The sequence below is a fragment of the Corella eumyota genome, chromosome 5, assembly GCF_963082875.1.
Source record: "Corella eumyota chromosome 5, kaCorEumy4.1, whole genome shotgun sequence".
In the NCBI taxonomy this organism is placed as follows: Eukaryota; Metazoa; Chordata; class Ascidiacea; order Phlebobranchia; family Corellidae; genus Corella; species Corella eumyota.
The window spans coordinates 8,605,349-8,631,091 of NC_137494.1; the positions used below are offsets into that span (position 1 = coordinate 8,605,349).

The 25,743-nt window shown below is 33.5% G+C and overlaps 2 protein-coding genes and 2 pseudogenes across 3 annotated transcripts in view; all 4 read left to right on the forward strand.

Annotated features, from left to right (window-relative positions):
• The window catches only part of LOC145753746 (BCAS3 microtubule associated cell migration factor-like), a 29,233-nt gene extending 10,707 nt beyond the window's left edge, over positions 1-18,526 (forward strand). The window contains exons 14-20 of the mRNA XM_082570187.1: positions 9,306-9,489; positions 10,275-10,653; positions 10,736-10,848; positions 11,102-11,212; positions 11,355-11,485; positions 16,904-17,161; positions 17,257-18,526. Of these exons, the coding sequence (XP_082426313.1) occupies positions 9,306-9,489; positions 10,275-10,653; positions 10,736-10,848; positions 11,102-11,212; positions 11,355-11,485; positions 16,904-17,161; positions 17,257-17,324 (1,244 nt within the window). The 3' untranslated portion in view covers positions 17,325-18,526. The remainder of the gene's footprint in view (positions 1-9,305; positions 9,490-10,274; positions 10,654-10,735; positions 10,849-11,101; positions 11,213-11,354; positions 11,486-16,903; positions 17,162-17,256) is intronic.
• Positions 3,861-6,465, forward strand: LOC145753747 (guanine nucleotide-binding protein G(i) subunit alpha pseudogene; annotated as a pseudogene).
• Positions 6,649-7,735, forward strand: LOC145752403 (guanine nucleotide-binding protein G(i) subunit alpha-3 pseudogene; annotated as a pseudogene).
• A 399-nt stretch (positions 18,527-18,925) lies between the features above and the next one.
• Positions 18,926-20,513, forward strand: LOC145753084 (uncharacterized). 2 transcript variants are annotated; one of them, XM_082569475.1, is made up of 4 exons: positions 18,926-19,681; positions 19,765-19,874; positions 20,075-20,202; positions 20,268-20,513. In XM_082569475.1, exons 1-3 carry the CDS (start codon positions 19,274-19,276, stop codon positions 20,169-20,171), a joined length of 615 nt encoding a protein of 204 aa, XP_082425601.1. In that variant the 5' UTR covers positions 18,926-19,273; the 3' UTR covers positions 20,172-20,202; positions 20,268-20,513. The 2 variants fall into 2 exon arrangements, with proteins under 2 accessions (XP_082425601.1, XP_082425600.1); XM_082569474.1 differs by having other exon boundaries at positions 18,930-19,681; positions 20,075-20,147.
• Positions 20,514-25,743: the final 5,230 nt, after the last annotated feature.

Genomic DNA, 25,743 nt, shown 5'->3' on the forward strand with positions numbered 1-25,743 from the left:
ATACTAGAAAAATCGTTTAAGCCCCGTTACCGTTAGTCTACCTCTATTTTAACAGATTTTTTAAACCCGGGATATTATTTACGAGCATCAACTTTCGTTTTCTATGACGTCACAATAATATTGTGTTTTTTTGGGCGGTTAGGAGAAAAAATGCCGAACGCCGGAATATTGTAAACACGTAGCTATACCGAAGCGCCACTCGTCTTAGGATTTTCAGCTACGCACTTGTCGCGTACTTGTGACGTCATAGTTCGTTTATTCGACGTTTCAAGCCGCAAATTACCTTGTGCATATTTGCAAAAAAATGCGCTGGTGTTAACAGGAAAAAAAAACAAGTTTAAAAATAGCTAAAAAATTTATGATAAACAACACTAAAAAAATTTTTGGTATCCTCATTAGTAAAAAAAAAAAATCTCAAAATTTTTTGCTAAGATTATGACGTCATTATTTCGATACTTTTAACGATTTTGGATAAATTTTGCGCCGAAGTAGTAAGCGTGACTTGACAGACAAGACTACTTTTAATCATATTTATTATTAAAACAATTTCGAATGCGAAAACACTATAATGAAATTGCAAATGTCATATTATTAGAATGCGTTTTTTTTCATATACGCCTAGTCTTTTTTTCTGTAAGTGACCATCGCTAAATAAAGCCAGTTCTAGTGCTTTTTTTGCCTACTATGAGATATATTGATAGCATATCACCGTAACCCATTTTACCGAATATGCATTTGACCGAAAATAATACATTTTCTATTAACCCCAACTTACTCCAACCCTCATGTAAAAAATGTTTTTTTGAAATTTTGAATTTTTGGAAAAATGTTCATTCGGTCAAATGTCATTCGGTTATATGGGCAAATACTGGGTATATATGCCTATACGCCTTTAATCAATTCTGTTTAATTATTTGTTCGCAAATCGATATTGAAACACGTAGAAAAACGGTAATAAAACTAAGATAGTAAAGGTAAATGTCGTTTACACTTGTTTGTAAATGTCTTTAACATTTTGTGTGTGAATTTTTGTTAAATAAATTGTTTTTTTAAGAATTATTTTTTCTATGCATCTTTTATACAATTTTAAACGACAATCTATAAAAAAGACTTACAAACTTATTAGTAATGTGTCATATATTTTTTTATTAGTCCAAACAAGGTTATAATTAAACAATCATTATGAATACCAATTTTAAAATAGCCTTAGCAATATTGTAAGTCTATCCATAAAGGATATGGATTGCCCAAAATTTTAAATTTAATTAATTTTACGTCAAATGCTAATTTAATATGCAGAGGCGTCTTGTGGTGTTGTGCACTTAAAAAATAATTTAATTTGAAAACTATTTCGGTAAATGTAAATATATCGGTAAGCTAATATAAACGTCATATTAGTAATATATGTATTTTTTGTATATAGTTAAATGAAGAAAAAAATGTAAAAAATATAATACTGTAAAAAGGTGATAAGCTTTCTTTTTTAAGTACATTTTCTGGCTTTACTTTTAAATTGTTTGTTTTTTCAAGTCCCGATTCGCCGTTTCTTTGTGTATTCGCCTGGCGGTTTTAACACAAGGCAGTCTGTTAAGCCTAAACTGTTATGCCCCCCGCTTAACAAAGCGTATATGTATACATACATGATCAATGTGATCAAGTGTAATCTGTTTAATTTTACGTTCGCTCTAAATTTAGATCGCTATAGGCATAGCCGTAAGCAAGGCAAAAATCCAGGCTATACTACCATTTACATAGGATATCCAGCTAGCTGTATGTTATAATACAGGCGCTTATTTAGGCAGTTATAATCCATAATCAGAGGCGCTTATTGTTTGTTTTCTATATGTCTGTAATATAAAGAACGGCTGTAATAGTAATATTTGCATAATGTGGTTTGTAATTATCGATAGAAATAACTAAAAAATTTTAAAATAGATTTATTTGCTTGTTAGAAAACCTAGCTTTATTTGCTTTTAGCGTATTAGAAATAAACTTACGTGACAGCTAGATTTTCTCCTATAGTTTATATAAACAATTTTTGTCGCTGAAGTTATGTAACAATATTAAAGATATATGTAATTTCTCTTTGTTAAATAAATGTTAGCCTTTAGAAATGTTTTTTGGAGGGAGTATTTTTTTTATTCATTTTTAATGTTTGTGATGAACTAAGGTAGTGTTTTATTTAAAAGTATTGAAAAATTAGATTTGACATTACAGAGAGCTTTATAGTTTAGTGGTATTCTTAGTTGGCTTATTACCTTATTTGCTAAAACAGGCTTTGACAATAACTTCATAAATCAAATTAATGCAAGTGATTTACAACAAGGGAGATTTTGACTATAAATACATAATGTTTTGGCATTGTTTTTTTTAAATTGCCCATTTATTACTTACTTTGGCTTTTATGTTAATTTTGGCATTGTTTTTATTAGTTACTATTGGATATCCTTTTGTATTTATTTTAAATAGGTTATTATTTGTTCGATTGAAAGGAGTGTTTTTCAGTGCAGTTTGTAAATTTGTATATAAAAAGATATATGATAATGGTATTGAAATTAGGTCATTTAGAACAACTAAGAAAATCATAGTTTGCATTTTCCTATCTGGATCGTTTGTTTATAGCATATGTGTATTGTTCATTTAACCAGCCTGTGTAGACTAACTATTGAATGGATATGATTTGCGTTAAAACGTTTAAGCTATTTCCTTAATGATTTAAAACACGAATATACGCAATGTAGCATCTGACTCACACACTATAACGTTCTTTATGTAACTCTTACTTCCTAGATGATACGCCTTGTATTGCGATAACTTTGTTTTTGTTAACAAACAGTTGAACGCCAGCGCTTTTTACTGGTCGAAGCCAAGAGGCGACTTCTGTTCCTTTTCGGTCTTTGCTTTTTTTAGCCCACGCCGTTTCGTTGCGTAATAGAATTCTATTTCGGTTTTCTAATAAGTTGGGACATCCGCTATGTTGTTTGATTAATAAAGTATATCATTAATCCTGTTTAATTTTTTTTTTGTGTGTCTTGGAAATTTCGATGGTCTAAACACATCCGCTTTTTAATGGTTTGTGGTGACTATAAAAATTAAAAGCAGTTATCAGATGTCTATTTAAATATAAAAATTTACTTTAGTTTTTATTTGAAATTTATACATCTCGTTGAATTAATGATTTTGTCGTTTTAAATCTTGATATTGACGCAAACTAGGAAAGCGCAAGGTCGCCAAGCTACGTAATTGTAACGTGCAGTTACGTCAGATGCGGTGAATACGGGATCAATAACGGTTGCAATGAAAAATCATTTACTCTGTGTCATGATTTATAGATACGCGGTTCAATTGTCAGAGCCTTGTTTATAGCTCAGAAGCCAAACGACATACAAAGTTTGGGTTCACATTTCTTCACAAAATTAGCATAATCTTGAGTCAGTCAAATATCAGTCATGTTTAGCTTGTGTCTTTTTTGGGAGCGGCGCATTTGAGTATGCAACGTCAGGGTCTGTATGCGTGTGATACATGTAACAGGCTTTGTAGCACTTTGCTGATGGTTGGCAGGAAATTGAGTTGCGGGAAGTCGCATGCGCGCAATGTTCCTGCATTAAAGTGCGTGTGCGTGACGCGTCGTGCGCGCGGCTATGCTTCATACTGGCATGTGTGTGCATGTATGTAGCGCGCGAGCAGGCATCACACGACATAAGCTGGTTAGTTAATAACGCCCAGAATTGATGACAGCCGAACCTATGTTAATGTTAGAGATTTTACAACGATTGGGCGGGTAGCTGTATAGAGATTGCAAATACACCGGTTTAAAGTTTTTAGAATTTATTAATTAGACACAGACACAGAATTAAATTATTATGGACTTATTTCTTTTAGATATACTAATTTAATGACACATTTTTTGTTTAACTGTTGAGTTACTTGTTCATACTTATTGGATATAAACAAACAAGGACATTACGCGAAAAGTTCAGAAAAAACAAAAAATGGGATGCGCCAACACCAAGAGCGAGGCGGACCGGGGAGCCAAAGATGCTTCAAATTTGATCGACAAACAGATCAAAAAAGACGCAGAGGCAGCCAGAAAGGAGGTGAAGTTACTGCTACTCGGTGCTGGAGAGTCAGGTAAAAGCACCATCGCTAAGCAAATGAAAATTCTACATCAAGACGGTTTTTCAAATTCCGAAAGAGCTAATTTTAAGCCTGTTGTTTTTGCTAACACAGTGCAGTCGATGGTCGCAATGTTAAAGGCCATGGATTCGCTCAATATTGCTTACGGAGTTGCCGATAACGCTGAGCATGGCAAGCGAGTACGTGCTGCAGCACAGCAAATGGAGGATATTGATCTTTCTACAGATGTTGGAGGTTCTTTAAAGATTCTCTGGGCAGATTCAGGGGTAAAAGAGTGTTTCGGTCGCGCAAGAGAGTACCAATTAAACGACTCGGCCTCATACTACATGGACGCCTTGGATCGAATCTGTGAGGCGTCTTACATACCAACCGAACAAGACGTGCTGAGAACTCGTGTTAAGACAACTGGAATCATCGAAACTACCTTCGAGTACAAAAATCTTAATTTTACGTTGATTGACGTTGGAGGTCAACGGTCCGAACGAAAGAAGTGGATTCATTGCTTCCAGGATGTCACTGCTATCATATTCTGCGTTGGATTGTCCGCTTACGACCAAGTCCTTGCGGAAGACGAAGAGACCAATCGAATGCGCGAGAGCCTTAAACTGTTTGAATCTATTTGCAACAACCCTTTCTTCGCCAAGACGTCAATGATACTCTTCCTGAACAAAAAGGATCTGTTCGAGGAGAAGATCGTCCACTCCCCTCTTACAATTTGTTTCCCAGATTACTCCGGCGCAAACGAGTATACACCGGCGTCGGATTACGTACGCGAGCAGTTTGAAAATCAAAACAAGCACGGCGACCAGAAAGAGATCTACACGCATTTTACGTGCGCAACTGACACTGGTAACGTACGATTCGTGTTCGATGCTGTGTCTGATGTTTTAATGAGAAAGATTCTGGATACGGTGTTCGGGTCGGGCCCATAGACTGTTAGCCTGTTACTCGTTTAAAACCGTAGGACTCGTGGGCCGTTTGCAAACCTAACGGCTTTGGTTGAGGCTAAAAGACTGAACTCAACTGTCGTGCTTACGCACATTGCCAGGCGCAACTATTTCGCTTTAGAAGTTTTCCTATAGTCCTTATATAAAGGAAACACTACGTATTTGTACCCTGAATTTAAAAAATGTTGTTTTTAAAACTTGGTGCCGTTCTCTTGGAAAAATAAAACTGTCAATTTCTAAAATAAAACCATTAAACTACAGATTTTTAACTGGCAAAGTGGTCATTACAGAGAACTGCATTTGTTGCTTAAATTATTGTGTTTTTAAACGTGTTTATAGTCTTAACATTCTGCTTTAGAAAATTTACTTTTCTTGGCAATAAAAGGACTAGTCTACTTGGCAAAACAAGCAGAGTGCCTTTTTATTCACACAGTTGCTGATTGTTCTACGACCAATTAAATAGGATTTTTTTTGTTTATTTTGTGCAATTATATACGACCAATGTTTTTTTCTTTTACTTTTTATGTGTTATATGTGTTTTCTCAATTATATTTGTCTATCTGTAAACCTAAAAACGCTTTAAAAGTCTGAATACTCTAATGCAAGAGATTGCCATTATTACAATCATAACTAAATACCTTTTTCGAAACTTTGGATTTTATAAATTGATGGACAATTTGATTGCCATGGTTTTTGGATTTGGTTGATTATCATATTTTATTGTTTTTTTTTTTGTAAATGATGTTTTTACATAGCGACGAGACATGGTTAAAATCTAATTTTTAAAGCTAAGTAAATCATAACCTGCCTCTTTATGTCTATTAAAGGCGTTATATGTCCCTTTTTCAGTATTTCTGTTTTTAACATATTAGCACTTTTGACATAGAACACAAAAAAAACGGAAAAATAAGTTGCATTCAGTTAGTTGTGTTATTTTAAATGCCATATACCGTTTGTGTCTGTTTTGTTAAGCGTGCAGTCTAGTTTGTTATTTTTTAATTATTTAAACAAAAGTAAAAAACAAGTCCTATTCGTTTGTTTTTGTACATTTTTTTAAAGTTTCTTGTGGCGATCGTATTTACAAACAAATAAAATTGTCTTTGTTGATAAATTCCTCATAAGAACTTAGAAATTGGATTCATTTTTTTGACCTGGGGTTTAAATGCATTTTTAAGCTACTCCAAATTCACTGTTGTGTTTATGGCCTAACCTAATAAACCAAGATAACTATTAGTTTGCTAATTTAACAACGTGTGCACGCGCAGTAATCGTAGATGTGTTCTTTTTTTCTAATAAATCTTGTGTTATTATATCATAATAGTTATAAGTTTTTGTTGTCTCGAGAATTCGTAATAAAAATGTAATAAAACAACTTATTAAAAACGGATTGGATTTTTTGTTGGTTACACATCTAATAGGAAACAGTATCCGGTTAAACAAATGTGGACTCTTCTTTTAGATATACTGGTTAAAATATTCTTTAATAAATTTTTGATCTACTTGGTAGTTCTCATTGGATATAAACACAAGGAAATTACACAAAGAGTTTCAGAGGAAACAGAAAATGAGACGCGCCATTAGCAAAAGAGAGGCAGTTAGAAAAGCAAAAGAGGTTTCGAATTTGATCGACCTACAGATTGAAAAGGACGCGAAGGCAGCCAGAAAGGAGGTAAAGTTACTGCTACTCGGTGCTGGAGAGTCAGGTAAAAGCACCATCGCTAAGCAAATAAAAATTTATCAAGACGGATTTTCAAATTCCGAAAGAGCAAAATTTAAGCCTGTTGTTTTTGCTAACGTAGTGCAGTCGATGGTAGCTATGTTGAAAGCTATGGATGTGCTTAATATTGCCTACGAAGTTGCCGACAACGCTGAGCATGGTAAGCGAGTGCGTGCTCTAGCACAGAACATGAAGGATATTAATCTTTCTACAGATGTTGGAGGTTCTTTAAAGATTCTCTGGGCAGATTCAGGGGTAAAAGAGTGTTTCGGTCGCGCAAGAGAGTACCAATTAAACGACTCGGCCTCATACTACATGGACGCCTTGGATCGAATCTGTGAGGCGTCTTACATACCAACCGAACAAGACGTGCTGAGAACTCGTGTTAAGACAACTGGAATCATCGAAACTACCTTCGAGTACAAAAATCTTAATTTTACGTTAATTGACGTCGGAGGTCTACAGTCCAAACAAAGGAAGTGGATTCATTTTTCAAGATGTCACTGCTATTCTATTTTGCGTTGATTTGTCTGCCTATGACCAAGTCCTCGTGGAAGACGAAGAGATCAACCGAATGCGCGAAAGTCTTAATATCTTCGAAACCATTTGCAACAACTCCTTCTTCGCCAAGACGCCAATGATACTCTTCCTGGACAAAAAGGATTTGTTCGAGGAGAAGATCGTCCACTCCCCTCTTACAATTTGTTTCCCAGATTACTCCGGAGCAAACGAGTACACACCGGCGTCGGATTACGTACGCGAGCAGTTTGAAAATCAAAACAAGCACGGCGACCAGAAAGAGATCTACACTCATTTTACGACCATGACTGGCCGAGTTTACGTTCAATTTTTGTTCGATTTTGTGTCTGATGTTTTAATGATAAAGAGTCTGGATAAAGTGTTTTCTGAAATAGAAAAAAAAAACGCGCAGTAATAACATATTTATATTATTTTTCTTATACAGTTTTTATTACTATAATATAATATTTATGATTTTGTGGTTGCAGCAAGTATTCAGGATAAAAGTGCAATAAAACAATTTATTAACAACGTTTCTATTTGTTGCATGTTAAATAAGAAATAGTTTTTACCAATATTTCTATTAATCATTTGACTGGATGGACATTTTTTCAAATATCAAATTCATTTTTTCAAATATCAAAATTTTTTTTAAATAAGAGGAAAAAAAATGAAAATGTTATTTTCGAGCATACAATTTCCGGTCAAATGTCTATTTTTATATTATTATACTTAATATAGAAGTGTTTTTTTACAAAGTCTAAGGCAAAATAAACCGTATTACATGGTTGACTTAAAAAGGAATTTTTTAGCTGGTATTTTGTGTTTAAATTAATTTTCTTGGCTTACAGGAAACAAAACAATTTGGTCAACGATATATTTAATTTTAAATACAAACAAAAAAGGGCAGTCTGCGCGTAAGTGTATTTCGTCATTTAAACCTATTTTAACTTTGCTGTACTGAAACTAACTTATTTTTAGTTACTTACTGATTTTCTTATATTAAAGTTGCCAACGGCCTCGTCATATTGATAAAGTTTTATATTAACGATTTTTTTCTCAAAGATTGATAAAATTGGTGCAAATAATTTTACTTACCTTTTAAGTAATACAACTTAAAAAAAAATGTTATTTAAAAAAAAGAAAGGGAAGGCCCCGTTTGATGACGTAAAAAGTACTAGCCTCTATACACTCATTCAGCTAACTTAGTACTTTCTACGTCACACAAAAAAATATGGTAACCTGGTTTTTGATGTTCATTATTTTTAATAATATTTGAAAACTAAATTGTAAGGACTACAGATATTTTTTAAATGTTCTTAAGGTATTTTGTGATTAGTGTCAACTATACTAACGTGTTATATACAAAACTATCCACTATAGCACTTTGATATTTTTAAACAGATAAATATCAATATATTTATACGTCATCGCATGTAATTAAATTTGGTCAAGTGTTAATTAGATTTCCAATGGCTCATTCGTTAGTGGAGTGCCGCTATACCTAAAAAAAAGGTAATTAATTTGTCAATTGAGTGCTTGGTTATTTTTAAACTGGCATGTGAATGTTGTGATTTTAGCCAAATGAATCACGTAGGCCTTAATCATTTAAAGTCATTACGGCGGTGATTAATACCTAGATGTACCGATATTTTGCTGAAATTAGCGTTTTTGATCTGAAAAAGACGTACTTTGCGTGGCGTTCGGGTTTTTACTATTTTTTTATCAAATTTTACCTAACCATAATTGGGTACAGTTTTTTTTATTTTAAATATTATCAACTATGTTTTTGGTAATGGAGATAAGTTTGGATAAACAACCTTCTGTTTTCTATAAATGGTTTTGAATATTAAATCATGTTATGAAATATATTTAGTTCAACTAAAAATAAAATTGGTCATAGTTTTTGTATTATTTCGTTTTTAAAAAAAAAGTCACAATTTAAAAAAGCTTTAAATATTTTTATCCACAAAAAAATTTTTTAGTGACTTCAAACGGATCTTCCTCCAAAAGATCGCCTTCCAGCGGATCGCAGCGCCTCCTTGTGGCCAGCTCTTCCGGGTATCTGACCGAGTATCTTCTGGAGCCGCGACCTCAACACGAAAAGGTGGCAGATGACTCGCCTGTCGAGTTAATAGCAACACCTTGCGTTTGCTGGCCGCTGCAAAGGTAAATAAAAATTTTTAAAAATAAGAAAAATAATTAATTTTTTTTGAATATATATTTGTATGTTGTTTACAATTGTGTTTGTTAATGTTGTGAATGTAAATAAATTTTTTGTGTAAATTGTTTTTTTTTTAATAAAATGGATATTTGTTTTATATTTAAAAAACATTAGTTTATAATTTGGGCATTTTTACAACCCCGCCCTAAACTAAGTTTAACAATACTTTCTTCACAACTGTTTATGCCCTAACTGTTTGGTTATTGGCATGTCCTTTGTACACTAGTTTTAAGTTTACAAGCTGTCCAATTTTAAACGAACATTTCCGACCTATCGTTTAAATCTCATTGTTTTTGGTGATTCATTTTGTGATTCATTTTGGCAATTTCCTTGGGAGAAATTCCATTCATAAACTAATTGTAACCTAGGCTTAACAGAGGCTTAACAGATTGGCTTTTACTCTTTATTTTTGGGTTTCGAAACTGGAATACAATAAGCTATGAATCAATATTTAGGCATAAAATTGATTTTTGTTTTGTCTTTGTAAAATTTGTAGATTCTTGGTTTAAATTTTATTATTTTTTTTTGTACTACTTTAAGTTAGTTGGTTTATTGTATTTTATAAATGTGCTGTTGTGATGTGTTTAAGCTATCTGTAAACGCTGGCCACATAGGATGGCATTGTTGCGACTCAAACCCGAATCTTTTTGGCCTGCAGCTTGGTGCTATAACCTTGTTCTTTTATAGATAATGGAACGAAACAGGCATATATCTATTTTTATTTTAACAGACATACTACATGGAGCACCGTTCCCCTGACCTTATCACCCCGTAGCAACCTCATCACATTTACCGACTATTGTCGTTTATATTACGAACAACAGAGAACTCTCCTCAACCCAAGTCCAATAGAAAACATGAACCCAGCGCAAAACAGCTTCGAGGCTCCGCCCACCAACGACATGATTGACAGGAACGGCTTGGCACATAAGGTGTGCAGCGAGCAACCGAAATCCATGAACGGCCCGGCGCAAAATTCTTTCCGTACTAAGGCGCCAGGTGGCGCTGTGGCGCAATCGGAACTAATGCAAAAGGTCGATTTGAATACGGAAAAACGAACGACAAAAAACATGGCGTACATGCCGCGTGGGGATGAATGGTTATCGCAGGTTGTTTTTTAAAGATTATGTTAAAAAATTTCGAAATTTTAAAACTTTGACAAAATAAAAAATTGTTTTTATTTTGTAAAAGGTTGAGATGGTTACTCACGAGGGTCCAGCAAGGAGATTATGGATGGGACCCCAATTCCATTTCAAACCCTTGCAATCTACTGGAAGTACCCACGTTATATCACACGCTTCAAGGTTTGACTGTTTTTTTTTATTGTTTGTTATAACTTGTATGTTTTTTTCGAAAGCGAAGTTATACTGTTCGAAAATACAAATTTTAACTCATTTTGTTTTATGTGACGTCACATTTATAAGGGTTTTTTTATCCTAATTTGTATAAAAATAACTTGCAAAAAGACTTCTTAAGCTATTTGTAGACGCCCTCTTAAAAGTAAATATTATTGTATTATGCTAAAAAAGGCCAATTGTGATAATGAAAATATTTTAGTGCATTGTTGTCGGACGAGCCCCACCCAGCGGAACACTACGGACGTAATGGTTTTTCGGTAGGTGGCGGAGAAGATGCGTTGAACGAAGAATTAGACCTCCGCTCTTTACAGTAAATCTATATAACATTTTCAAAACAAAGCTAATAGTTATATTTTTTTTAAATTGAAATTTGAATATTATTAGTTTTTTTACGACGTCCATTAAACATTTTTACACATTCAAAATTTAATAATTTTTTTTCACAATTTAAGGTTACAATCTTGCCGCTCTGAACCGGTACCAACTCCTAACTCCCGAATAACTGGTAGAGTCGATCAAATTGACGGTCGAGACCGACTTGGGTGTAGTACAGTGTCGGGAATTACTATTGAGGCTGGGTCGGGTAAGAATTTAATTTTTGATTAATAGGTTTATATTTAAAAATTTATATTTACTTTTGTCTAAAAATTTTAATTACGTTGACGGGCCTTGGTCACGTGACTTAACTTTGTCTCGTGATTTAAAAAGTTTTTTTATATTTATAGCTGATAGGTTGTAACTGAATATGATTAAGATGTCAATGGATTTTTTTTTATACTAAAATAAATTAATTTAAAAATACTGTTTTAAAAAAGGGCATTTTAGCATTTTAAAACTCAAAAATTTATCAAGTATATCAAATTAGCAAATGAACCTAAATTTGGTTCTAAAATTAATATCCCCCCCCAAAAAAAGAGAGATCAATATCATCAGTTAACACATGCATATCAATCCTATTTGTTGTTATACTTATATGACGTTTATTGCGTTGAATACGTAATACCATTTACGTAGTTGGGGCCTGGTTTAAATGGGTTAAATAGGCCTTAACCTTACTTAAATGCAAACATTTTACTTACATCTCTCAGCCCTTTTTACTGATGGTCAAATTAAGCTTTTTTGTGTGTGATTGCGTCTTGTCATTTAAAAAAAAAAAATTTTTCGGTGAGCTGTGAGTGTTGAATTTAAAATATTGTGAAATTTTATGGGTGACGTTTTACAAAAAAAGTAATAAAAAATTGATGATGATGAATTAAAATTTTTTTTTATGAAAATTCTTTGAAATTTTGGGTCCGTTAATTTTCGACTGACAATCGAGAAACGATATTTAACTTTCAATCCTCTTTTCACAATTCTTTTAATATATTAAAAGCTTTTAACTACACTATGCTTAGATCGCAAGGTTATACACATAGGCAAATTCGCCCAGTTGCCGGCAAAGGGTTCCATAAAGCGACTTCGTCAGTCATCGTTGGTCGTTGATAAAACGGGGTGGTTTTTTGACAAATTCAATCAATTTGATTGCGCGTCTAAGCACCTGTTTTCAGGGCACGCGGCGCGTGTATTGAAGCCCGGCTGGCTAAAAACACTCGTTTTACCGTGATTTCTGCCTCAAAAGTTAACGCTGTGACGGCCCATTGTGTGGACATCACTTTCAATCGGTTACGCCGTTTAATCACGTGACGCTCGTACGGGAGAATGTTGTTTTTACACGGCGCTTTCCAAAGCCTTGATTTGCCTACGGGAGGGCGTGTTGTGATTTTTAAGGACCTGCACGGCACGCGATTACAATCTATCTGTCAGGCGGGCACTTCGATTTTCCGGTGGCACTCGCCCGTGTTGGTTTTACTTTTATTAACACTCACCCGCCGTGGGTCTCGCGGCTTATCGCGCTGGTACATGTCGCATTATTTCACGGGCGCGCGATGAGTAGCGATTAAGATGACGCGTATTGTCGCTTTGAGCTGCTATCAAAACTTGCGTCGCGAACAATCGAGATCGCATAATAAACCAACTGGTCGTTGTCTTAACTCGTCATACTAATTTTTTTTATTTTTTTCAATTTTTAATACCTGTTATTTTTTATGAGTTTTAGTTATAATAACACTATCAGTAAATAAAAGAAAAAGGATTTAATTCGCAAAGCCCTAACAATTGGATTCACATTTTTAAAAGAAACATATCCTACAGACCCAATATTAATCCTTCACAATTTGATTTTTAAAATTATTATAAAGCAAAAAATTATACACACATTTTGAAATGTAGGTAAATTTATTATAAAAAAAGGCAAATGTTAATTTTTTTAAGAATCTTTTTTTTAAAGATTTTTTGTCACGTGGTTTCAATGTTTTAATACACTTGATATAAATATGTCATGTGTCTGGCCATTATAAGTGTTTAATGGTCGTCTGAGTAGTTTTCTAAGTGCGGTTAAATGACAGTATTTTACACCAATTTTGTTGGTGGTTTTTATACAATGTTGTAAACACACTTAAACTAACTGCTTATCAAATTCTAATCATTTACACTTGAAATTTTTGACTAAAATTTAAGTATTTTTAAGATGATTATTTTTTTAATATTTGTCAATTTTTTTTAATAGTTTTAAAAATTTAATATTTTTAATAGGGCAATATTTTGTCAAAATTGGTCTTAAAATAAAAAATATTCGAAGGAAAGATATTATTTTTTATGCTTTTATTACTTTGAAAAACAAAACAAATAAAAAATATTTTCGAAATTTTATTTGTTATATTTTTGTGAATAATTTCAACACAAAGCCTCTTGTGAAATTAATTCACTCTTCTTTTAATTTCTTTGTTTCACCTCTTTTTTAAGTACTACTTAATATAAGTGTGACTGGAAATTTCAAGGCATTTATTTTAACGCACGCGCCGATATGTTAATTGAAAAGCGGTTTTAACATACAATTAACCCACTTTAAAAAGCGCCTAAAAATATCAACAAAATGTAAAATAAATTGCTTTTTATTTTAGTTCTCTGTAAATATATTTTTTTTATAAATAAATTTTGGTTATAAATGTAATTTTAAAAATATAATTTATCCAGTAAAACTATAAAACAGTAAACGCCATTTTACGGAAATGGGACATTTTCTATTACTCACCTTTTACTCTAACCCTTCTATAAAAAATGTCTGTTAATTTTGAAAAAATGTTAACCTTTATTTCGATAAAATGTCGTTTTAAAATTTTTGATTGTTGGAAAAATGTTCTTTTCGTCAAGTGGTTTTAGCTAGCAAAGGGTGATAACTTAGGATTTCAACGGTGAATTTAGTAATTGCGTTTTTTTGCTCTATTATAAACGTGTGAAAACTTCTTAGTTTCATGTTTATTTAGGGTTTGTTATCGTTAACTCAAAACCAATATTTGCGTTAATACAATAACCTCCTTCCCACTCAAATTGATCTACTTTGTTGTTATAGCAACGATAACTTCCCATCTTAACTTTGTTTTGATTGTCAATCAGCTTTTAATATCGAGTTTCCCGCGTAATTGCTCGAGCGTAACGGCTCACGTGACTTAACGATGACCTTTTGACTCACTGATTGGCATGACTTATGGGTGGTGGCTAAATCGGTGCGAAACTAATAGGGGTGAATTCGGGGTCGAACTCCCGTGGGACGGGAGAGAAGGGTGAGGTCACGTGACTTGACCCCATGTCAACCTTGTTAACCGCCAACCTTGTTAACCGCCAACCGTGGGTTACTGTTATTTTGGGGGTTTTGTTTTGACCCCTTTTTGTTGGTGGTTTTTAAGTGCGTTAAAATTTTTGTAAATTTGTAAGTTAAGCCAGGATTCACGTTTGTTTATTATGCAAAGGTATTTTAAATGCAATTATTTGTATAATTAATGTGTCGTTATAATAAACTTTTTTTAAACTTATTTTGTATTAAAATTCTATTATATTAGGCTAACATTTTGTTTAACACGTTTTTAACCATATCTCCAATTAAAAAAGATTTTAGTTTTTTATTTAAATGGTCCCACTCAAATAACGCTCGGCGCCAAGTTCTGAGTGTTTCTTTCCTGCTTTCAATCATTATCAGTGTTCAACTTGAACTTTTACGTTTATACTTGTAACCTTATATCGTGGCAAAATTGGACCGCGCATGTTTTACAAGACACATTTGTGGTGGATTTTATTGCATGTTAAAAATAGGTGTTTGGGTGGGAAAAAAGTCAGGATTTTTTTTTTTAAATTATGGAATTAATTTGTTAAAAGTGCGTGAAAAATGTTTAGTCAAATTGCTATTGTTCCCTCACTTCCCCTAAAAATAGTGCTTTTTGAATAAATAATTGATATTGGCTTTTTGCATATAATATCTTTCAGATTTTTTTTGTAACCACGTGTTTAAAGATATACGATATAGTGTTATATATTAATGTGTGTATATTGAGTGCTAGTTCCGACCATTTTATGGAGAAGTATAAATAATATGCTTGATGTGTGTTTTGTTTATTGTTACAAGTCATCTTGGATTTAACAATCTTTTATTAATCTAAGTGAAAGCAAAATCAAAAACTTGTTTTCGTAACTTTTGACACTTAGCTGACGTTGATCTGATATATATGAAATTGTGTGTAAAACTCAAGTCTGCTAATATACAGTGTGTGTTAGAAGTGAAATTGAACTACTACCTGAGTAAACAAAACTCTCTTGTCGGGCAATGGGCACCTGTTGGTTTAATATAGAAAATAAGACAATGTTTTGATTTCACTAAAACCGCTGCGTGTGCCCGAAAGTGATTACACTCGCTACGGTGTTGTGGACATCAGACAACTCAAGCCAGGTGCAAGAGTGTTTTTTTTCTGACAACTTGTGACATTTTCGCTTTTTTGTTAATTTCTCTTTCTTGGAACTGATTGTCAAGTTGAAATTAGTTTTTGTTTTCCCCTTGCTCTGATCTTTTCTAGGGCTTTTGTTAGTGTTTATTTTTAGCTGAAAAGCGTGGGCGTTTTTGTATAGGACTTTAACCTGTTTTGATTTTGTTCTTCGAAATATTGTAATTTCTGTTTTAGTTGAGATTTTTTTTAATTGCAGTTTTCGTTATATTTTTTAAGGCATTTTTTTATTTTAAAAAGTATCAACAATAACTTCAAACAATAGTACAAGTTATTTAATATATTTAATAAGTTTTCTATTTTTTTATACATAAATTGCTATGTAATAAAATGACAATCAAGCAAAAATAGCAACACTTAAAAAGAAGGTACTTTGTAAATTAAAAAACATTTTGAATTTTATCCAATTAAATTAGATCAAAATATTTTTAAACGGGTTTCAATTTCTAAAGAGGTCGCTTTAATATCATTTGTGATGTTATACACTTCAGCCGACCCGTGAAATTAAATTCGCACTTTCGATCCCGTGTTTACATTTTTCAGAGAAAAAACATTTTTTTACACTTAGAAACATCAGTACCCAATGCCGCCTTATTTTCAGGGTTTTTAATTTATCGGTATAGGCCCTTCTGTTTAAAAAAATGGCCCTTTTTGTTATTTTTAAACTTTTAAATCTATAAAACGTGTTCCAGACCTAATTAGATGCCCTAACCTTTAACATTTGAAACAAGGCCGCGTACAAAAGACCACACAAAGTTTTTTTATTTTCGTTTCGGTTTGTTTAAAACATTTTCGATCGCGTTTAATTAATTTGGTTATTAAAAAAAGGCTGTTGTGTTTTTTATCTGACTTTCCAACAAGCGCTCCTTTTTCTTGTGCCTAATGTTTTTATTAAAATCTGTTTTTTTTTCTGCTAAATATAAAGTTAAAAAAGGTACAAAGTAATGATGACGTCATTTTTATATTATTTAATGATTACGTCATATTCATATTAGTTTTGGTGACGTTGGGATTTTAATAATCTATGACGTCACGAACTTTCTCTTTTTAAAATGCTATAGATTGCGACCTTTTTTTATAAAGTTTAAACTATATTTAAATTTATGACGTCACTTTTTTATGACGTCACACAGGTAACTTTGACAATGCTGCTCATCAACTTAAGATCAGCGCGTATGGATCTCTTGAAGATACCAGGTCCTCTTCTTTCGGAGGAAGAATCGGGGAAGACAGACTCAAAGAGAGGATCGCAGACGCCATGGTGGATCTTAATCGAGGAGGACGGGGACGCGGAGCGCATTTCGTTTCCCACTCTCCTTCGGACTCCTTTTCCAACAACTCGTTCTCTTCTATTTCCCCTTCTTCGTTAAAGTCAGGAAAGACCCGTTCGGGTAAGTATATTACTTTTGATGACGTCATAATTATTTATGACGTCATGAGTAGAATCTTTTATATTCACTAGAATAAGATTTTTTATATTTTTTAGATGCAGCGGATTTCGGTTCAGTTCCGTTGGTTGCAGAACACTTTGATTTTACCGCAAACAACAAATAATTTTCGTCGGGGTATTTATGTATTAAAAACGGTTGTGGGTAAAATGTAAATTCTCGGGAAATTTTAAGAATAGTAATTTGCGGTCTCGTTTCGCTTTAGACTTTTGTGTGACAAATTGGCCTATTTTTATTTTACCCCCAAAAATTGAGTTAGTCGTATATTCAGGTGCCCAAAATTTTATTTTTCGACTTCTATTGGTATTCTTAAACACGCGCAAACTTCATATAAAATACTACCCAAAGTTTAATGCAAAAATTTTTGGCGCATATTGGTCAAAATGGTACGGTACCACTGTAAATTAAAACATTTTTGGCTTATTTTTTTGACCAAATTTTTATCATACGAGTTTTTTCGGTGAGTTTTATTTATTTCTTGTACAAATTCGATCTAAATTTTAATTTTAGAATATAGTGGAATATCGTGCAATAATTTTAAGGGGCCATTCTGTGACATTTTATGCTTTTAAATCGTGGACATTTCATTACTAATACATTGTGGCATTTTTACTAATACATATACCTAAATTTCGGTCCCGTGTCAATTCGTACCTGGTCAACTCAGCCCAGGACCAACCAACTTGATAACACGTTGTCTGTGGGTTGAATTGACCGACCATCACAAAATAGTTACCTAAAAGTACGTTAACAAAGACAAAATATTGTTTATTCATATTTTAAATTAAAAATAACTTATTGTACGCGAAATCGACATCATGTAACATTTGTAAAAATATTACGGTTTGCATTTTTAACTGACTTATTTTTCTGGGTTCTATGTTATAACAAATTGCGCAAAAATTTGCTTGGTGTACGTTTGTTTATGTTGTAAATACTTTGCGAGATAGATTACACTTTATTTTACTTGGGTTATTGTTATTATTCTTTTTGTTATTATTCCGATTTTAGTTTTACGTGAATATATTTTTGTTGCTTTTTGTTTATTTGACATTTTTGGCCATTTCTAAATTACGCTGCTCATATTTAAAACGTTTTTAGGACAAATTTTTTACATAAATTTATTCCGAGTTACAAGTGTTTTCATATTTTCGTTAAAATCCGAAAAAAAATTGATTTTATCAAATTGTTATACTACTCTAATTTAACTGTATTTTTTAACTGACTTCTCATTTTCCGGTTTGTTTTTACATAATTACTTTAATTTTTCTGTGTATTTTGCTTATTCAGAACAAGATTTTTTGTAATTTACAAGTTTTTTGTTAGTTCTTAAAGTAGATAAAGGTAAATTCTAAAAAAGGTAAGCTTGCATGAAAGCTCTTGGCAAAAACAGAGCACTTGCTACACCACACATGAGGTCGTGGGTTCAATCTCCACTGATCTCATGTTGTAGCGCCCTTGAGTAAGGCGCTATAAACGGTATAAGCTCCTGCTGAGCCGCCACTTAATCAGCAGCATAATTACTGGGCAATTATAATCTATAATATCCCAAACTGCCACAGGCAACTCGAGACTGGGTCGTAGTAACTGATGTTACTCTATGTTTAAGTCGCGCATTTGACTTTCCCAAATCGAGGATAAAGAAAAAAAAAATATATACAAAAAAAATAGCAAAAGATTAATCGACAAAACCAATACGTATAAATACATTAAAGGAAAATGGTTTTCCCGTTGCGGTCTAAAATGGATAGAAACCGTTTAAATATATTGTTTTAATAGAATCATAATATTTCCTTTGGATAATATTTCTCCACTTTGTTTATTGAAGTAACGAACCCTATACCTGAATATAGATTTTAATTAATGTGGGTTGGTTTATTAATATAGTTTGATAATTTCCTGTTTTTCCGGGTAATAAAATGCCACGGTTACCACGCAATATCGCACATTCCGCAATAGGTTAGCAGAGTGTATTCAGTTTTTAGAGCCGTTAATATTTCAAGATTTTTTTTTGCTTGATCGTTAACTCTGGGTTTTCTTAATTTTATTTAAAATATGGTTTTGTTACATTTGTTATTGCTGGTTTCTGTTTTTTGTTCTGGTATTTTTGGCAAAAATGCTACAATTACTGAAAAACCGACAGCAACAAAAATGTTGAATGAAACGGTGCCTTCGGCGGTAAATTCAGTAAATACGACAAACAATGCGACAAAAACGACAGTAACAAATGCAACAATAAAAACACCAGCAGAAAATACAACAACAATTGCGACAGAAGCTAAAACAACTACGCCCAATATTACAGAATCGACAAACACAACTACTGAAACTGTTTCAATTACAAACTTTACGGTGAAATCTACAATACCAACTACAGTAGAAACAACAGTCGAAATCAACTACAACTCGACTAAATTTGAAGATGAGGAACATTTGGAGAAAAATATGCTGGATAAAGACGAGGTGTGTAATCTAAAATTTACTTATGTTAATGAGTTATTAATTTATTTTTTTTAAACTAAATTTGGTTCTCGTTCATTTTTAAGAAAACCGAAACCACCGCTTTTTCAACTGGAAATATTGCCTACATCGCCATAGCTACCGCAATTGTCATCATTTTGATTCTTCTTACGATGGTTTGGCTTATTCGGCTAAGGTAAAACCATTTTGACGTTAGCAATACGTTTTCTGGTATTAATTTTTCTAGATTAACCTTATTGGCCTGGTTCTCGCCGATTTCCTCTTGTACTTAAAGATTTTTGTGTCTTTTTATTAGTTATGCGAGGTTCGTAAAACCAGCTTAACTTTTTTTTGGTTACAGTTATCCCAATAATTGTTCGTTTTTTACTTTTTTAGAAGGCGCCAGCACCGTAACGCCTTGTTTCCCAGTGACTCAAAAGAACTTGAAAAATTGCAACCGTCTGACAACGTAATAATGTTTTACTTATTTTAAATATAAGAAGGTCGAATTTCAACATTAGGATGTAAGAATTTGATATTAAATTATTCTGTTGCTTTTTATTTATATGATATTTATTTTGTTTTGCAGAAACGATCTTCAAGTTCGGTATAATGCTCTATTGGCAAGAGCGAAAGAAATTTATTCTTGAACGCCAATACAATTTAATATTAATGTAAAAGTTACGCAGGTTTATTATAAATTTAAATATTGCATTTTCATAATATTGTATATAACGTTTTGTATGCTCACATGCCATTTAAAATACAAATGCAAAAATTATTTATATTTTATATATTAAAAATGTATGTCTATATAAAAAAATGTAAAAAATGACACACCAAATAAAATACTTTGAATTTTAATATAAAGTAAGTAAATGTTTTTAAATGTAAAATAACCAGCTTAAAATTCTCAAGACTAATTAAGCTTGCTACATTGCTTTAAAACGCCTAACGCAAAAAATGCCCAAAGAATTGTCACTACGCGTTTAACCTAAACTTAATCTGATTAATGATAAAACACTGTATAAAGCATCAGCTAGCAAAATAGTTCTTAAGTTGAGTTTAGTTTGATTTTTTCTGTGCAACATAAAATAAGATGTACTGCTATTTTTAAAAGATAGCAAAATTTAGCAAACTAAAAGATTATGATGTCTCGCTCTAAAGAAAGCTGGTTAAAATATAAACAAGTTAAATCGGTAAGTTTTTTTTGAAAATTAGTAACTTCACATTAAAGCTGATGACCTATTTTTTTAGTAATGGTAAAACTTTTTATCCGTTAGTGGTCGGTAGTGGGTTTGCGATATAGTAGAAAATCGCGGTACCAACGTTTCAAAGTTTTGTATGCGAAAACTTACAAAGGTAAAAAAAAATTTTTAAAGTAAATATATGATGCAGTTCCGTAATTTTAACAATTAACGTAAATTGCACATATTTGTTTAACCTTTTATATACCTATAAACAATACACGATCTGCGCAAGTCCAATTAACCAATTCACACTTTTTAATTATTACTTAACGAACATAAGATACAACAATTATTTGATAAGAGAGCATTATAGGCTTGCAGGTGGTCCTTGGTAATTGCTTAATGGCGGAATACACGTAATAACGTAATGTGTAGTTTGGATAATCACGAAAATTGATTAATCTGCTAAAACAACGCGTGCCAAATGAAAGGTGTAATAACAAACCTAGTATATCTACCGAGTTTCTACAGCTTTGACGGCGCGTGAGGTCTTCAAAAAATAAAAATATCGGTTTCATATTTATTTAACTGTACTGAAACAAAACGTGGTGTTTTGGTAGCTGGGTTAAGTTTATTAACAGTACTTACGGAAGATTTTATTAATTTTTATTTGCTTTATATTAAAGAGTTGCGTAAACGGTTCAGAGTTTTTTAATTAGGTTCGATAGCCTAACAAACTATAAAAACTGTTCTTCATAATTTACTTTTTTCTCAAATTATGAATAAATGACTTTTTTTAATCATACAATGCTTTAAACACAAATTTTAAAATGAAAGGCTAATTACTAATTTAGCCAACCGCGTTTGTGCAACGTCAGTTTTTATTTTAAATTATTTTAAAGTTTAAACTGTGTTTATGTTGTTTTTTCGGTATCGCGGGCTCTACAACAAAAAAACGGCGGCGGGTCGCGGCTATTTAAAACAGATAAGCTAATCCGTAAATCTATAAAAACAATACAAAAATGCGACCACTATCTTTTAGGTGGCACTGGCGCCGGCAATACTACGTAATTATTTTACATTCTCTCTCTTGACTAAGTAAACAAAAAGGCCGATTTGTTTTAAGAGTTGTAGGTGTCAGTTTGCGATTAGACGGTTAAAAAAGGGTCGCCGCTTGTAACTACAAATCGATCGATTGTCGTAGAATGACGTCGCCTATACAGGCAAAGTTAACTCATGCTCACCACAATTTGTCATTTTCCAGTTATTTTTTACTAATTCAGGACAATTTTATAGATTTATTTGGTATATCGCACCCTTAAGGTTTCAGTGACAAGGTATATAAATGTGCTTTGTACTTTACCACAAGGTATATCTGTGACGTAATCGCACCTCTATTACGAGTGACTTAAACCCGGCGATTCGATTACGATACGCCGTTATTAACACATTTAATATGCATAGAGACCAAACGCTAATCGTTCTGATCAGCGCTAGCGTACGCGTAAGAGCGTTCTTATTTACACCTCGCCCCCTAAGTGGTTTAATTCTCGTCTGCTTGGCGCCGGCAAGTCGTTGTCAGATCGTCCCAAGGGCTGTTCACATTTTCCATAGGCAGGAGATTATAATGTACTTAATGCCGAATAGTGTGTGTTTAGTTATATATACCGTCGCTCGAAAGCGTGTGGATTTTGACACTCAAGGGTCCGTGTTCAAGGCCAGGCGAAGGCGTTTAATGAGAATAAAATCGCCCTGTTTTTGAAAAGAGTGTTTTTGTAGACTTTATCGTAAACTCGATGAGTTTCTGTTTTTTTAAGTGTGGTTTACTTTAATCGAGTCAATCTAATTATAGATCTCTGATTTGTTTATTATGTTGCTTGTGTAAGTTTATTTTCAAAACCAAACGTGCTACCGCAAAATTAGAATCAACCAATTTCGTCCTGGAAAAAGGTGAACAAAGTTTGCCTCTTTATGCAGCATCGCCTTATCTCGTCATACTATTTGACAAAATGTTTTTTCTCTTTTATGTCATTATCAAGGCGACATGTATACGCAAGCGATGTTGCTATTATCTCCGCTATTTAATCGACGAGGTGTAAAACCCGTAACACTACCGACGCGTACACAAGAGGCGACCACTCTTCTCGAAATCATGCCCCTTTCTTTGTTTCTTTTTTTCTCCCCTCTCTCAAAATGGCCTCGGCGAAGCAGGCTGGTGGCGCCGACCAGTCCAACCTCATCCGACAATTCAATTGCGTCGAGAATCGGTCACTCGCTTTTCGACAACAGCGCTGCTGGTTCGATTACGCTCGTTAATGCGAGACCCAAACACAATTGTCACCTCGTATTAAACTGCAATTTAATCGCGTCCGAAGGGCGCTAAATATTGTCTTGATTTGACACATTTCAGCAATACGACGCGAGAAATTCACAGCACTTTCTTTTTCGCGCGCCGGAAAGCTGTAAAAATTATGGAACAAACTGGCTGAGTTGATTGCATCTGATGATTAGATTCCCTGTTGCGGCTGACACCTTAGGCGCCAGTAGTCTGAAACTGAACGAGCCTGAACCAGCGTTCAAGAATTACTGAGGACACTTACCGCGGTCGTTCGGTCTTATTGGACTCGTGCGTTTTTGCCCCCATATGACAACTTGAATGGTACAAGTGGCTACTTCACAGCACGCCGACTAGGGGGATTGTTGTGGGATTTGGCAGAAAATCGCCTGACGTTGACGGCTTAATAAGACTGAATTCAACTATACAGAAACTATTTTTGTGTTTCGCCCAATTTTTCTTGTTTTTGAATATATTTTAAAGCTATGACATGACATATGAATTGTCTCAAATACAAACATTCCTTTAACGACAACATTTATTTTAACACAACCTACATAAACTCTATCATCGTAAAAACTGGTTTTATGAAAAGCTAAGAGCCGGTTACAATGATGTGTACAACAAAAAATCTCACAGCTACCCTATTTGGTTTTTGCGGTAACTTTACCCACCTGGGGAATAAAGATCGCGTCGAACAACCCGACAATTCCATGATTGACATAATATTTACGATGTGGTAAAATTAAGGATAAGTTAAACTTTCATAACTACCGTGTTTATTTTTGGCAACACTTTTGGCATGAATGAAAACAAATAAATTTTTTCGTCGCTCCTAAAACTTAATGGCTCTGCTCTACAGAGCTGCGTTGACGCCTTGGTCGTTAGCTCGGGCGCCATCCGAATCAGTTTAAATCCCTAAAACCTCCCGAGTCTGCTTATTTGAGATGAAATTCTAGGCTAAAGTAATCCCAAGGAAAAGTGGGAAATCCTAAACAGCGCTCGGTTTACATACGCGGGGAGACAAAGCTAATCGACAACACTGGTAATGCAATACCCTGACAACAGAGAGCAACGTATAGTAATGGCGCTCCTTTAAATATGCACATAAGTACAACACGCCGTAAATCCCATAGGAAAGACAGATACTTTCAGTTTGGATTAGGTCTTGATCTATAGTTGGTACAAGGTGTACGATTTGGGCTTAGCACCGGTGTCTGGACAGTTGTAACATAACCACTCTCACTGGTTCATCAGTTTGTAAGTGTAAACGCCCTTGGAATTAAAAGCTGTTTAGCGCTGTAACAACAAAACACAACTTCAAACAAAATAACATCGCCCACTTTTAAACTACTAATAACAACGACCGCTCAGCGTAAAGCTATTTAGACAGCAAATCAAAAAACCTAAGCCTTATAAATAGTTACTCTTATAGCCCCTTTTGGTGTTTTCGTGGCCAGTAATTAATATTACTAAATTTGTTGATATTTTTGTATAATCGATTTATTAAAATTTTACTATTTATAAAGAACAATTTACTAAATATCGTTATATTTGTTTAAATCAAAACTACCACCGTGCTATACAATTAACCTAACGTTTTTTTACAATATTAAGACGAAACGGTTTACATTGTCAAAGCCTTATCTCAGGCAGCAATTTCAACATTGGAATCGCATTGTTATCGGCCTAGCTGTGTGAATATGGCGCCGCGGCAAATTCAAGAAAAGTTTACCAGGATTTAATGTTAGTCTCGCCTGCTATTATAGCGATTTATGGTAGCGGAATGATTCACAAGTCGTTAGGATCCAAATTTTGGTTTAAAGAAGTAACCCGTTGTTAGCGGAAAGACTTAGGCGTCGAAGCTACGGTTACCTCACTATTTCGTATTTGAGGTTCCCACACAGCCGCTTTGTTTCGTGTTTTATTGTTATCGCACATTAAGCCACTTCAGTCTAATTTAATAGAGCAATTTCTAGACTGGCACGTGGCTCACAGCTACTCGTTGTGAAGTACCGGCCTAAGCGAACTGGCCTGCCAGCCTACGAGGCGCCTGTATTCTTTATCAGCACCTTAGGGAGGCTAACGCTAGGCAAGCTGGGATTAAATTAACGCATTTCGTTTTGTTTTGAAGTCGTTGATCTACGTATTACTAGACCACTGGTTGCGGTTATATGTCAGATTACTGCCAGTCTATGTTGGGGGCCCGGTAATGTAAAATTGGCTGTAATTGTGATTAAATCGTTCAAGATATATTTTTCGTACGAGCTAGAACCTTAGAGTTTTGCTACAGTAGCTATTACTATTTAATTATTTTGTTTTGAAAACAGATAACATAATTTTTTTTTTTTTTTTTAAACATCACTCTTTTTCGTTTTTAAACTATACTGATTTTATAAATATAAACAAACAGTTTTTTTTTTGAAAGATAAAATATTTGTTTATTGTAAATTGCAAACAATTAGTCGCCTTGATAACAAATTCAAGGTGGACAATAATTAAATAGAAATTAATTAAAATTTTTCCAATAATTGCACAAG